Raw genomic sequence first — 15,229 nt, forward strand, 5'->3', positions numbered from 1 at the left:
AGACTATACAGATATAGAAAGAGCATTACAATACATGATCAGCTGTACAAATAAAAATCACAAGAACCGGATATTACTAACAAACAGCTTCCGTTAGTACAAAGTTTTGCGATGTGCAATATATGAGAATAAAAACAATATTCCACAACATTTCACTTTACATTTAACCCACATGCTTGTCCATAAGCTGGGTAAATCACAAGCACGGAAAACCTCTTACGTACTTTAATTACCAATGCTGGCGTAAACAGTGCTGCCATCTACAAAGAAAATTTGGCAGTCTAAAAGCAAGTTTCTGCTCAAATTCAGTACTGCCTAAATACGAAAAGGTTATTTCTTCTTGGCATGTAACATCTCCATTAAAAGCGTCTGTGTAGGTACGCATCCACTGAGGTGCTTATAGTAAAGGAATTCTTCTCCACGCATGCCTATTAGATGAATTTCAGGCAGCTGTTGTAGAAGATGTCCAAACTTATCCTGAAAGGTAAAAGTGAAGAGGTTACAGGTTTAACTGCTTTGGCAAGATATGGTAATTTAAAATATCATTTGAGAAAAAGTTATGATAAAAGCAAAATATCATAAGAAAAGAAAACTGTTTCATTTAAATCATTCAAAAAAGAATGATGTCGTTGGTAGCTTTCTAATACATACTGAAAACATTACAGTTTATTATCATATTTTATAACAAACATTTTCAGTTTTGGTGCCTTGCTAACTTTGAGAAAAGACAACTCTTTTGATATGCCACTTCGGTTTTTACTTTTTTTCAGAACATTAAAAAAAAAAAAAAAAAAAAAAAAAAAAAAAATTAAATTAATAATTTGTCTGGTGATTTTTTTACGCTTTATGTGAAAATTTAATTTACCATAATCTAAGTTATATTGAATTAATTTATTAAATATGATGTTAGTGATATTTCCATAATAAATTTATCAGTTTATTTTTAAAATGTTCAATGTTTGGTCATACATACATCAGATTATATATATATATACAAATGGAAAAAAAATTCCTTAGCCCACCCATGATACAAGTGTACTATAGGTTAACTAATAGCGTCTCGTGGGTAGGAACCACATAAAAAACTCCAATATTATCAGATCTTATATTTCGGCACATCTAGTCGAATGTTATTGTGGCATCAAACATTTTGCTGACTTTTCCCTTCCCATTCTGTTTAAGTGATTATATCACGGATTAGAACCGCTTACACATCTTGAATGATAACAATGTTAAAAGTTAAGGAACCTTTCTAATATCTTCATTTTAATATGATTCTGTCATCTGTTGTTTTGACTAATTTCTCTCTATATATTTATTCATTTGACTTCTCCCCATACTAACTTTGCTAATTTATGTTGTCTATTTCCATATTTAATTTCCTATTTTTACTAAAACGTGCTTAACATGTGAAACCATCAGCTGATGTTTTCAGTGTTCCTGCCCATTTTCATTTTTTTTTTCTGATTTTCATGGCAAATTTTTTACAGCAGTTATCCAATTTAATTAAGGAATCTTACCGACTTGTACTGGAGTCTTGTAGTGGATTTATTTAAGAGTATATAAAAATGAAGAGCTGAGATTAACGTTTCTAATTTTGACATCAGGTCTAATGCCACTTTCCTTCATAATGCGATCCATATAATGGCGCATTGGATAATGTGGTGTATTCTTTAGTTGGTATGTTGGTGATGTCTCTTAATAGTTTACAGAGCATTTGATTTATATGAATAGTTTTCGGATGATAGGAAGTACCTCAAGATATCTGGTGAGTAAAATTATTAATGGGTTGTGATTCGTTCATGGGTTTTTGGAGTTTCAAACTTGTGCCTTGCTAAGCCTAAGTCACATGTGCATGTTCATTAAACTAATTTCCAGCGAAAGATGACATATGTGTTAAATTGTTATTGTGTTGTAACATATATTTTTACAACTTAGCATTGCGGACTTTAAGCCTAGTGAACAACTGAAATTAATTTACAAAAATGGAAATCAGGTACATATCTGAAATGGAACAGTCACCATATTAATATTTAATTTTTTCGTTCAGTTACTAGAAAGTAACTGATGGAAATATCTAGTAACTGATTTCTAGTAATCTTTTGTAGATGTGACTTTAGCGTGTGAAGGCAGGAGCCTAAAGGCTCACAGAATAATGCCATCTGTGTGGAGTCCATTATTTTACAGTTTATTTACTGAAAATTCTTGTAAATATCCCATTGTAATCTTCAAGGATACACAGATCTGAAAGTACTTTTGCACTTCATGTACATGTATGAAATAACATTCCATAAGACCAGCTTTCTACACTTAATACTGCTGAAAGTTTAAATGTAAAATGTTTTACAGAGGTTGCAGATGCTATTTGGATGCTTCTAGTATAAATCTGCAGAAAGAGTGGGATCATAACTCTGCGATGAGGCCTTGGACTCTCTGGAGGTGTCACGTAGTAATAATAATAACTTCAGTTATTATTATTACTACGTGACAGCCTTACCTCTTACTCCTAAGCCTTACTCTTACTGTGTAATCAAGAGAAAAAGAGAAAGATCTCGGGGAAGATTTCTTAGTAATTCTAACAGAAAAGACATAAAAGACAAGGTGACATGAACAATTAATGAACCAGAAGCACTAGGGGGTGCTTATGGATATTAGTGTAGAGGCGAATTCAATTACAAGCGAAAGCGTGTCAGATTATTATCAGCATCTAACTATCCACTGCTCATTCAAGTGTCTACGTTAGACCCACACAGAAATTACTTCCATCTGTACAGAGTTCAGTGATGATAGAAGGATCTCAACCTTGCGATAATGATGCAGTAATTTAAATGGAAGAACCTCCGTTAACGGTACAGGCAATTACAACAGATAGTGTGTCTGTATCTTCTAATAGTTTGCGCCAAGGTGCTACGTTAATTACAGTTATAAATCAGCTGCCAGTTCTTACTACTCTTAGTTTAGTCGAGACTCAGCTTCATCTCATGGAATCAGAGTTGTCTGGAGATAATCAAGTATTAATTCCTCATTCTATTCTACTTCAGTTAGCCACATCCAGTCAAACTGCTCAAAATATAATACATGACATCGAACCGAGCGTCCAAGTATTACTGGATGGAACTCCTGTTTCATCGTTTGCTGTTCCTTCACATCAGGGTGGTAATTGGAACATCAGATGTGAAGCTTCACGTTTCCAAATTTCTGAGCGGGATATTCCTTCTGGAAATTTTCATTTCAAGATCCAACCTTCACGGTTGAAATCGCCATTTCCTTTGCTTAGATTCTACTCAAGTGGGGAAACTCGAAGACCGAACTCAGACATTGTCTTCAAGTTTTTTTGTTTTTGTTTTTTGAAAGAATCCGCCGTTTGTGATGTAAGGGTTACAACTTCGCCATTCGATCATACAACATTTCATATTCCTTCTACTGGAAATGAGGAGTAAAATAAAGCGGGTACAGAATGGTTTCGGACAATTATGAGAGAGAGAGAGAGAGAGAGAGAGAGAGAGAGAGAGAGAGAGAGAGAGAGAGAGAGAGAGAGAGAATGGCTGTTGGAAGAGGAACTGCCTGTAAATGAGAAGCTGAAGATAGTGGAAGAAAAAAAAAGAAACTGTGTTGTTTGGAGATGTAAAATCTGAACATGTGCTGAAGGTTTGTTTGAGGAGTGGGTACAGTTAGTAGAGCCACTGAAGCTATGAAACAGGAAGCAGTACAGATGGCCTGGCTGAAAGAATGATTTGCGGGGTAGTGTAAATGAGGGAGGGAGCACGGAATTGATAATGTTTTAGTGGCTTTAAAGCATAAATGTGCTAAGAGTAAAGTTGTTAGTATATTGCCCAGGTATGATAGCAGGGAGCCGAGAAGAAGGGGATGATTGGCACACGATATTAAGGATGTGTAAGAAGAGCGATCTTGTGTATGTTGATCTACAGGATAAATTTGAAGACAAGAGAGAGTTTACTGAAGATGGTTTACGTCTCATCTAGTAGTGAGAAGCTGTGTGGATTGCTGTGGTGGAGCAGGGAGTTTTTTATGCAGGGAAACGAGAACTAGACAGTGGATTTATGAGTATGTACCCTCACGATAGGTGTGTGGCCAGGCGAGTGACAACCATGATAAGGATGTGAAGTCGGATTATGAAAAGGTGGTTAGTGGTAAGATGCATGATCAGGTTCCAGGGATGGTCTCAAAGGATGCTTAGTTGGGTTAAGGTTCATTTCATGTAAATGTGAAGAACTGTGTGACAGGAAGAGAGATTAATGAGTGCTTAAGTGTATCTATTAAGATGGGTGATAATGGTCGGGTTTTAGGGCTTGTTTGAGTTCTCATCAGAATGGTGGCTGGTTGTCATGCACATTCACTAATGCTAGAAGCATCGAGAATAAAAGCTAGGAATTCTTAGCATTAGTAAATGCAAATAAACCAATAATTATTGGCATTAATGAGACTAATTGACAGATGAGGTTATCCTTACAGGGATGGGTATACTGTATTCAGGGAATATAAGCAGAGAAAGAAAGAAGTGGAGTACTACTTATGATTATAAGTGAATTGTAGTCAAGTAAAGATTGAGAATGACTGATAGTGTAAGTAATACAAACAAAGCCTTTGAGGCCATTTGATGCAAAGTAGGTCTGCGAGACAAAATGCATGCATTGTTAAGTGCTGTTATAGACCAGGATCAACTATAGAGATCGTAGAACTGCATAGGGAAATTAACCCTGTGAATACAGGAAGGGCTAATCATTATGGATGGAGATACAGGTAGAGAGGGAAAAGCATGCAAGAAAAGAGATAGACTTACTGAAGGACAACTTCCTTAGCACGTTATGGAAGGGACTCATTCTAGAATATTAGATCTGGTAATAATATCTGAGAATCTGCTCGTAAAGAGGTAAATATTTTGCCTCCAATTGCAAGTGGAAAGTGAACAATGCATGTAAGAGCATTTGTTAAGAAAGGATGTATGTGAACTATAAAGCAGGTAATTATGATAAACTATGTAGGTAACTTGCAGCTGTGCCATGGTATGGCAATCTGCATTATACAGGAATTAGTAGTGCTCTGTAAGTGGTCAAAGGGTGTTTGAAAGAAGCTGTACCAGACTGCATTCCCAGAGTCAGGAGAATTAATCGGAGGGGTGTGAAATGGAGCTAGATAAAAAGAAATGTTATGGAACCTATATCGTGTGAAATGTGTGATCAGTACAAGGAGCATGCCAGGCGAGTGACAACCATGATAAGGATGTGAAGTCGAAATATGAAAACAAGCTAGCTGAACAGGTTAAAGGAAAGCCAAGGGATTTCTTTCGATGTGCTGCGAGTAAAAGGAAGAATGACCACGGTAGGATAATGTTGGTAAATGCAGATGGAAGGAAAGTGTCGAATGCGCTGGAAATAGATGAGTTAATAAGCAATCTTTTCGTTTATGCGAACCAGACAGACCCATCAGTTTTGTTTAAGCCAAGATGAATCTGGATGAAATGACAGAGGTGGAAGAGGTACAGGTGTTGCAAGAACTTCATGCTAACATTGCAGTGGACTTTGATGAGATATCAGCACATCTATTCATAGAATTCACTAGGGAATTGGCTATGCTCCTAACCTGGTTGTTTAACTTGAGTCTCAATACGAACACGATTCCTGATCAAAGGAATAGCTGGAACTATGCAGCTAATTATAGTCCAGTCTGGAATAGTTATTGAGTATTAAAAAAGCTGTGAGGAATCGCATCCATCTTTGAACTTTTATAGAGGAAAGCATAGTTTTGTGAAGCGTAGGTCGTGTTTTACGAATATATTCACATTTTACAATTATAATGGAGTTGGATAAGGGGGAAACGGATATACTATGATTATTTTGTATTCTGCCAAGGCATTTGACAGAATTCCACACAGGAGATAGTTATACAAACTCAGCGGGATGGGTATGCAAAATAGGCTTGTGACATGAATTGGAACATGGCTCTCCGTCAGATATCAGAATGGTGTACCGAGGTACTGAATACAAGAGAATGAGGGTGACCAGTGAGCTTGGATTACTTCTGTTTAACTTGTATATTAATGACATTGGGATTGGTCTGGAAGGGAAACATTCAATATGCGGACGATTCTAAGTTTGGTCGGGTAATAAGAGACATTTCAGATTGAATCCTTGTAGAATTGAACAGACTGATTCTATGGGTAAAGATTAATGAGCGCCTCTTGAATGTTGCTAAGTTGAAGGTTATGTATTTTGGGTTGAAGATATTGCAGGCAGTATTATATTATATTAATGGGAATTTTCTGCAGGGTTGATAAAGCTAGAGACTTGGGAGTAATAGTGGACAGTAAGTTAAAGTTTAGAGGTGTCATTGCCAAGGTTGTTAAGACATCACATCACATAACTGCAATGTTGAAAAAACACTAACTTACATGGATAAGGAGGTAATTTTCCCATTTACAAGGCCTTGATAAGATCGCATTTGGATTTCTCGTTCTGAGATATGGCTACCTGGGTTCCATGGAGATTAGGAAACAGCAGAAAATGTCCAGCACTGGCTAGCCAAAATCATATCCGGCTTGTTGATTTTTGAAAATGAAGGAGTGTAGTCTTCAAAGTTTGAGTGAGTGATAGATAGATAGATAGATTGAGAGGAGATATGACAATAAAATCATACAAGTTAGTAAGAGGTTCTTACAATATAGATACATGGGAAATTGTGTACTCATGCAGGGGGGGGGGAGAACCTCTAGATCATCCCTGGAAGATGAGTAAGGGTGTGGCCAGGAAAAATGGAGTGTCAAGGTTCTTTTCATGTGGTTATTGTTAGTGGGTCATCAGTATATGTTTCTAAGGAGAGATATGATAGATATCAAGGGATTACACCTTTCATTGATGAGTCCCTGACTCTCTAGAGGTGCTTACATATAAATAATAATAATAATATAGGTGATGAATAGCAACTAAAATATTGACTATGTATTGCTCTGTATAAAGTTTCAGTAACACTAAATAATTGCTGCTGCTTTTTATTCCTTTGATTTCTCAACTGTCTTAAAGTGAAAATCTTATCCTGACAAGCTCTATTTGGCCTGAACCTAGCTTGTTCTTTACTATTCTCTTCCATAATTTTTCTTAGCCTCTTCTCAAGTATGATTACATAAATTTTCCCTTGAACACTCATTAGGAAAATTCTTCTATTTTAAAAAAAAAGAAGCGAAAATTACATCTCCCCCATAGAGAGAGAGAGAGAGAGATTCCCCAAATCTTTATAATACATCTTAATATCCTATTAATTCAAAATAAAAATCCTCTAACGCCTTTTCGTTCCGAAAAAAAGGTTATAGACAAAACTCCTTTTAACTTAACTTTCGGAAATCGAGAGGCAGCGTTCTACATCCTTGGTCATTACCACAGCTCAGTTCACCTCTACTGACGATTTGTCCGACTTCAAGATGAACGAGAGTATGCATTTATCCGTCTCCATCTCGTGTTTCTAATCATATCTAGTACTGTTTTCTGAAACCACGAGTACTGCAGTCGAATTTTATGAATTACAAGGTAAGAAAAGAGTTTTCAAACGAAAAAAAAAAAAAAAAAAAGAATAACAAAAATTCGTTTAGTCAACAACAAGGATCGAACGTGTGACTTTTTTTCTCCTTCTTCTAGACTTTACCACGGAATTAGACAGGCTCCACTCCTTTTGTAAACTTATGCTTGAATGTTGACATTTATTTATTTTAGTTCAAAGTAATGCTGTAAGATTGTAGAAGAGTTGTCTATCCAGTTACCAAGTATATTGTCAAACACCACTCATTATCTGAATGATGAAACAGCAATGGTCTAAATAACTGATTAATTAATAACGCTGATATGCAAACTTTTTAGCGATGCTAGTAGTAGTCATAATCTTAAGCTCAAGATATGCAAAATAAAACCTGGTTTATTAGGCTTACTATTAATTATTTATTAACTATTTCTTTATTGAGAATTTATTAATATATTATTTCATCTTCCTTTCCCTCTTTTACCTTGCGGTGTCGAGGGTTTATTAATCATCGGACCTCAAACCGTTCATAGGATAAGGTGGCCCGCCCCACGTCCCGGTGTATCCTATGTCCGTAGTGTTGAGTTCTCAAGGCCGGTCTGCCTGCTTTGCGGGATGAAAAACTCCAGAATAAACTGGGGAAAAAACCCTACTGTCCACGCCCAAGACCGGTTAACTTGGCTATGGCTGAGAAAGATCCTTCAGCTCCTCACGTCATCGAACCTAGGACACTCCTTCCACCAGGCATATGGTTGTGAAGCGCACAGCCACTAGGCTAACTGCGCGGACATTAATATATTATATATAATAAATTTGTTTATTTATTAATAATAAAATGTAAAAATAATGATATAGCAAAACTATTCGAATATGCATTTTCCCAGCCTTAATAGTAATAATTTATAGTATGAACAGCGAATCCAGTGGATTCTGTAATAACAACACTTTTTTTCGTACTTACTGTTGTTTGCGGATAACAGTTAATGGTATATTCCAACAGGGCTTGCTGAGTCTGCTCGTGCGCCTCATGTACTAGTTGCAGGTTGGACAGTGGACGAACCTCTGGGGGGAAAAAAGTAATAATTACCATTCTGATACTGCAAATAAAGTTATGATGGTATAAGGGTTCGAATTCTTACTTGAATGAAATTTCAAGTTCACCTTATTTTATGTTGGAAACAATCATTGTAAAAAAAAAAAAGAATAATAAAACTCATGTGTCTGGCAAAGATATTACCTACTTAAGCATTTTATTATTATTAGTACTACTATTATTTCATGTGCACTAATATCTAAGAGGGAAAGTTCACTTCATAAAATGAGTACTAACAAAAAGAAATTCGACAGGGATATGGACACTATTTGTCATCGAGTATCTCATAACTGTATGATGGGTATTTCTGACAATATTTAGATCCATTCATACCTATCCAAGTTTTTTTTCTAATCAATCATGAAAGTATGTTTAATTATTGTATTTTTGATAGTCTGGGGAAGACTAGAATATTTATTTTAGTGTTATTGTTATGTATTTTGGAAAGTAGTTTTTCCCTCCGTACTTTGCTAATATTCATTTATGGCATAAAATTAAAAAAAAAATTTTTAAATTTGTAAAGTTAAAGTTAATAATTATATTAATTTTTGGTATATTTCATATATTGCACTTAAAATTATGAAAATATTAGTTATAATATTAAATTCTCAAGAATATTTTTACATTTTACATTCGCATCGTAATCGCGTCGGGTCTTGTCCCATACTATTTTAAATAAACGCAACTGATTTTAAGATCCTTTATCCATATATTACAAAAACTCAAAACTGGGGAGGGAAGGTACTGCAAATTATTATATTTGAATAATTTTATGCTTTTCATTGAATAACCTGGTCAGGCGACATAAAACTTCAAGTTTTACCTTCTTTAACTGACACTGAACCAGAGCGATTGCTAATCAGTGGCATTAATCGTTTCTCCTAAAAGATAGTTATTTAGTTCACTAATGGGATTGATTGGCCATTTTTCTAACTCTTTGGAGCAAGCTTGTCTCTGCGATGTGCAGACTCATGTGCAGGTCCCGGATAGGACGTACGAGTCTAAATTTTATGGCGTATGGGATAAAATACTTTGTCACTGTTTTAAATTAAATTTTGTGAATATTGGCTTTTTTTTTTTTTTTTTTTTTTTTAATTTGGAGTCCGGGGTCAATGTCTTGCTCGTCCATCGTTAGCGTCATACCTGGCTAGAACCACTATGTTATTGTCAACTTTCTACGTGGCTATAAATCACACGAGATCAAAAGGCAAAAACTTAGCAAACAGTAGGACAGCATCGTTTTAATTGAGGAAGTGTCAAATATTTCACCACCGTTAAAAAATAAAATAAAGATTTCTTTAGTCAGCTGCACAAATCTTCTAAACTATTAGATGCTGTTCCATATTAAGCATGAGGTATTCTCCAGTTTGTTTACCATATTGGAAAAATTGACATAAAGGAGACCAGAGGATTCTTTGTTTAACATGGCACATGTAATAGTTGCGGAAGATCTATATATCTGATTAAAAAAAAAAAAGTTTTCTTCATAAAGGCGTTGAAATATTTTCATCACTTCCTTAACTAAAACAATTCTGGCCACCATTGCTAATTTTTGATATTATATGATTCACAACCATATGTAAAGTCAACATTGACACTGGTTCCACGGGGTAACTAACGGATAACAACATATACGTACAGAAAATAAATGCAGCATCCTGAATACCAAGTATCAGACTGTTGGAATCATATTACACCTGATAATGGACAACTGTTTTTGACTATTCGTTTTCACTCGCAGAATTCATTCTCACAGACGAAGAACTGTCTACTCATTCAAAGCAGTGTCGCAGAAACGAAAACAGCAGATGAGGATGAATGACCAAGGCCGCGACACCCCGTTTCAAAAATGCGATGTTGGCCGGACATTTACAGGCGTCATTTGTGGCTCTTTAATGCAAAGATAATTTGATACATCGAGAAAAAGCGTTACTCTGCCCTCTACCTGTTATACTATCGACTAAAACAGAACATCCTTTGTGTAGTGATATACTAAACCAACTCATATTAACTGGGTGTTTTAACTCATCATTGGATTGACTTCTAATTTCTTAGATTTCTTTCATGTTCATTGGCCCTTCGAAAACTATAAATTAAGAAATTACTTAATTGTAATTACGGCACTCTCCGTTGTGGTAGATGATTTTTTGGTCGATAAATTAATTAATAAATAAATTGTTTTTGATTAACTTAATAATTCTAAGGTTTCAGTTGAATAAATTGAGTGAACAATGATAAGGCATACAAAATATATGTCCAGTACCGTCGCGGTTAACAGCCACGAAGAATTCAAGAAATTTTAGTACTTTTTAATGCAGCAGTACATCACGTGCATTTTTGTATTGTGATTTTATTTTCCCTTTTTTTTTGTTAGCGATATTTTTGGTTGTTCAGTCTCTTCTTGGTCCTGTTTAGATTGATTAATCTCAACCACACTACCGTAATTTTTATTTATTTATTATTATTTTTATTTTGAGATAAAACTGAGCACGATGATCTAAACCACGAAGCCAGTATATCATGCAGATAACTGCGTGTGTTCTCTACCGGTAGAAAAAAAAAAAAATCAAATCGATATTCAGGAAGAAAAATTTTGCCACTGTCGTATGAGACGGACTAATTCACCATCAGTTGAGAAGCCCATATAAAGGTTCTTCTCGTCCTTGACGAAATTCGAACTCGGGTCTTTCCAACGAAAAGTTAAATATCTTCTTCCTCACGAATGTGTGTATACAGTGCAAGAAAGCATTGCAGGACAGCAGTTTGGGTACACAGCGCTAGAATTACGGTGATTTCAGTAATTACCAAAACATACGCATTGACCAAATATTGTAAGAAGAAAAGTTAATGGAGAACTGCGACATTAGAAAGAATTAGGTGCACCAGAAGATTATTCATATTGGTGGGTACCATATTAATGCTAAAGCAAAAACGTACATAATAGATGACGGCTTTTCTTTTAAGCTTACAGGGGAAAAAAATATTTGGTCTGCTTTTCATAATCTTAAAGTCCGACCAAATTTTAAGCAATAATGAGTCGGCAAAGATTTTTAACATTGTAATAAAACTTAATTTTAATGATTTATGTCATTTTTATTAAAAAAGAATGTTTAATGACACTTTTGTTGTAAATTTTATCACCACATGTCAAATATTTTTAAGACCACCAAAACTACAACGAACATAAAAGTGAATTATAGCCTTGTTTCAAATAAAGTCGACTCACATCTTCTTCTTGTTCGTATATTTTACTTGATGGCACTTTGTCGCACTGCGATTTACTTTTTTTTTTTTTTTGTAAAACTCGGCATACTATACATGATGTCTTCAGGTTCTGTCTAGACAATGAATCTATGAACTACATTCCGAGCGAATCAGTGTGGTTTAATGGTGGTCCCAGTTGACTAATGGGAAAAGGGGGATGGATAGTCCTGTTTTCTGGAGGACAGATCTGTCTCCCTTTCTTGCCATAGTTCAGGAGGCTGGTGACTTAGTTACAATCATTGTTTCCTGAAGTACTTCCAAGTATTCTCTGGCATCAAACCAATTCACTTTGCTAATCGAATGAATCTAGAGCGGCTGGCTAGTTGACACAAATTGTAAATCTTTTAGTAGATAGGGTTTCCTTGGCATTATCTTAACGAATGTTGTCCTCAGACTGCGGAAAAGAAAAGAATATCCTCGCCTTCCAATAAAATAAAATTACTGTTAAATGTTAAGTAAAAAATAACTTCCTTCATCATATACATGTCTATCTATTAATTCTAATAAGTAGTCTTCTTCAATGTTACTGAGATAATCTTTGTAACCGAGATATTTGTTAACTGAGATAAACGTCTCTTTGTGGAAAGATGTATGACAGTGTTTTACATATGAGTTATAATTAGTGGCTCGTTACCCACTTAGTGTATGAATTGCACACTCTGGTAAGAAATTCATGAGATAGTTAGCATAATGTGACCTAATTTTTTTTTTTTTTACATTTTTATACTAAAGAGCTGTTTCAAAACTTGGAGAACATTATCTTTGAAATAAAATGTGGAATGTTATAATATATGAAAAATGCATTAAAAATAATCTAAATTTTGTTATTTTATTCAAAAAGAAATATCTCTGAAACAGGATCACTGGTAGAAAATAGGTAATCGAAGTTTTCTAATGGCTAGCAGCAATCAACAACAACAACAACAAAAAGAAGTTATTAAAACGTATTACTATAGAGAAAAGAAGATTCAAAAACCAGACAGAGGTGAGAATTTCCAGTAATACAGGCAAGAATGCATTTTGTTAGAATATTCTTCGATTCCTCACAAAACATATAGAAATAATTTATAAGAAGTTCTTTCTTTTTTTTTGAAATTTAAGTAAATGATTAAGCAATAGGAAAATGAGTATAATAAACTATTTCTAAGAGAAAGGAAGGCATTAAAAATATCTGGCGAGCAGCACAGAAAAGGCGTGTATGCATATTCTGCAATAACTACGATGTTCTACTTACTAGTTGAGTTTGACATTATCTTAAGAACGCAACAGTTTAACAACAATAATAAAATATTGAAACATTTTGGGATAGCTTGTTTTCCAAAAGAGGAACCCGAAGACGGAATTCTTGATCATTCTCCCACTCCACACTACAAACACTTAACGAATAAACGTTGGTTTAAATGAAAGCTTCACTGACAAACAGTAGCTAACATAATTGAGTTTTACTTTTCATCTCTAGGATTAAACAAAAACAATCTGCAAACAAATGAAACAAATCAAGTGCTTTAAAATGGTCGGGATGAATTCAAATTAGAAATAATTAATTTACTGGTTACTATGTGAATAAGCTTAGATCGAATTAGTCATTAAAATCAATACGTGGTTAATTTATGACCGCTAGGTTAAACAATCGACAGCAAACAAATAATACGCATCATTATATTTCCTATATGGAAAAAAGACACTTGTTACGCACAATTTATTAGTGCTGTCACAAGGTTTTAAGGCATAGACAGTTCAGTAGAGCATTTGCTGATAATTAAATAGTTCTTCACATAAAATCTGAATAATTATATAAATCTCAAAATGTTCGAGGTAAAGAATCTAAGACTTGTGCAGAATGGTTATTTACAAAGAAAACGGATTTTCAGATAATCTCATTATTTATAACTAACTGAATAAGGAATATCAGAATTTAATGCTGTGGATGTGAAAATAAAGTTTGAAATGCTATGTACAATATAGGAGCTTTCTGCTGTAGTGCGGAAAAATTATTTTTCTATAGTTTGTCAAGGGCAGTTGATACCCAAAGGCAATTTTCTGAAATGCGGAATTACTTTGCAGTTTCATTTGTACATTCTGAACGGTGTCATCCTCTAATATTAGGAACCAAATACTACAAATTTTCCTTAATTTTTTTTCCATGTCCTTCATTAAAATTTTTAGGAAAACCAACTCGTTACTGTTGGTCTTATTGTGTTTCAACATTCCAATAGATACTGGGACAAATAAGAACAACCTTTCGAACAGAAACAGTTCAAAATAATGTTTAGAACAGCCGTTCTGGAAAAAAAAATAATAAAACTAAATATATATATCAATTCCAATTATACAATACAAAACTATCATGCATTATTCTATATGGTATGTGGAAAAGTTACTGTTAAGTTACTACGAAGTGAAAAAAAGAGATCCACTCACCATAAGACCCTCAAGTCCCAAACATAAATCTGAAATTACTTTAATTTGTTATTTTTCATAGTAATATTGATTAACATTAATATAAAATGACATTTTATTACATGGAATTAATCATAAAAGATAAGAAACAATAAAATTGTAAGTCACAATACAGTAGAGTAGCAATTAACCAACCTTCAATTTTTACTAGTGAGTTTTCAAAAATAGACCCTTGAGCTTTACTATCATCATTCTAACTAACTAACTTTCTTTCATTCATAGTGTATTATTATTTGATATGCACGTATTTTGCTTTTATATCGATTTACCGATATTATCTGACAGTTTAAAATTAGAAGATATTCTAAATGTAATAGTGAAAATGAAAATATAAATACCGACTGTAAACTTATCAAGTATACTTATACAAATTATAAACATGCAGTAAGCTACAATGATGAAACAAAAGAAATCGAAATGAAGAAGGAAATCAGATAGGATGATTCGTTAAGTCCACTACTGTTCACCATTTTAATGGATGAAATAACAGACCTAAAAGAAAAGAAGTTAAATTTAATAAAATTGATAATACAGGTAGCAGACTGTACAATTTGCAGAAAGAAGTATTTCGTTTCCTATAGATTGCCGAAAATGTAAATGTGAACTAATCAATAAATAAAAAGGTACAAGTAAAACTGTGATTATTAGGCAACCAATTAGGTGTAAGTTAAAAATTAACAAAATTAACACAAGTGATGAATTTTAAATACTCTAACTTTTTTTAAATATTCTGAGTATTTAAAAATTTATTTTAAAATTTATAAATGAATGAATAGCAAACAGGAAAAAGGAATAGCAAAAACATGTTAACGGAATACAAAAAATATAGAATAATTCGAAACCTAGAAAACTGGAAGTGTGCTACTAAAAGACCACTGAAAGAATAAG

General features: G+C 34.0%; 1 protein-coding gene across 1 annotated transcript in view; it reads right to left on the bottom strand.

Moving 5' to 3' along the window:
- Positions 1-330: 330 nt before the first annotated feature.
- The window catches only part of ftz-f1 (ftz transcription factor 1), a 160,799-nt gene continuing 145,900 nt past the window's right edge, over positions 331-15,229 (bottom strand). Inside the window, exons 4-5 of the mRNA XM_090396394.1 lie at positions 8,486-8,586; positions 331-477 (exon numbers count right to left, since the gene is read on the bottom strand). Of these exons, the coding sequence (XP_090252520.1) occupies positions 331-477; positions 8,486-8,586 (248 nt within the window). The remainder of the gene's footprint in view (positions 478-8,485; positions 8,587-15,229) is intronic.

Source organism: Typopeltis vanoorti, chromosome 8 (genome assembly GCF_054136105.1).
Source record: "Typopeltis vanoorti isolate ZY-2024b chromosome 8, IOZ_Tvanoo_1.0, whole genome shotgun sequence".
NCBI classification, from domain to species: Eukaryota; Metazoa; Arthropoda; class Arachnida; order Uropygi; family Thelyphonidae; genus Typopeltis; species Typopeltis vanoorti.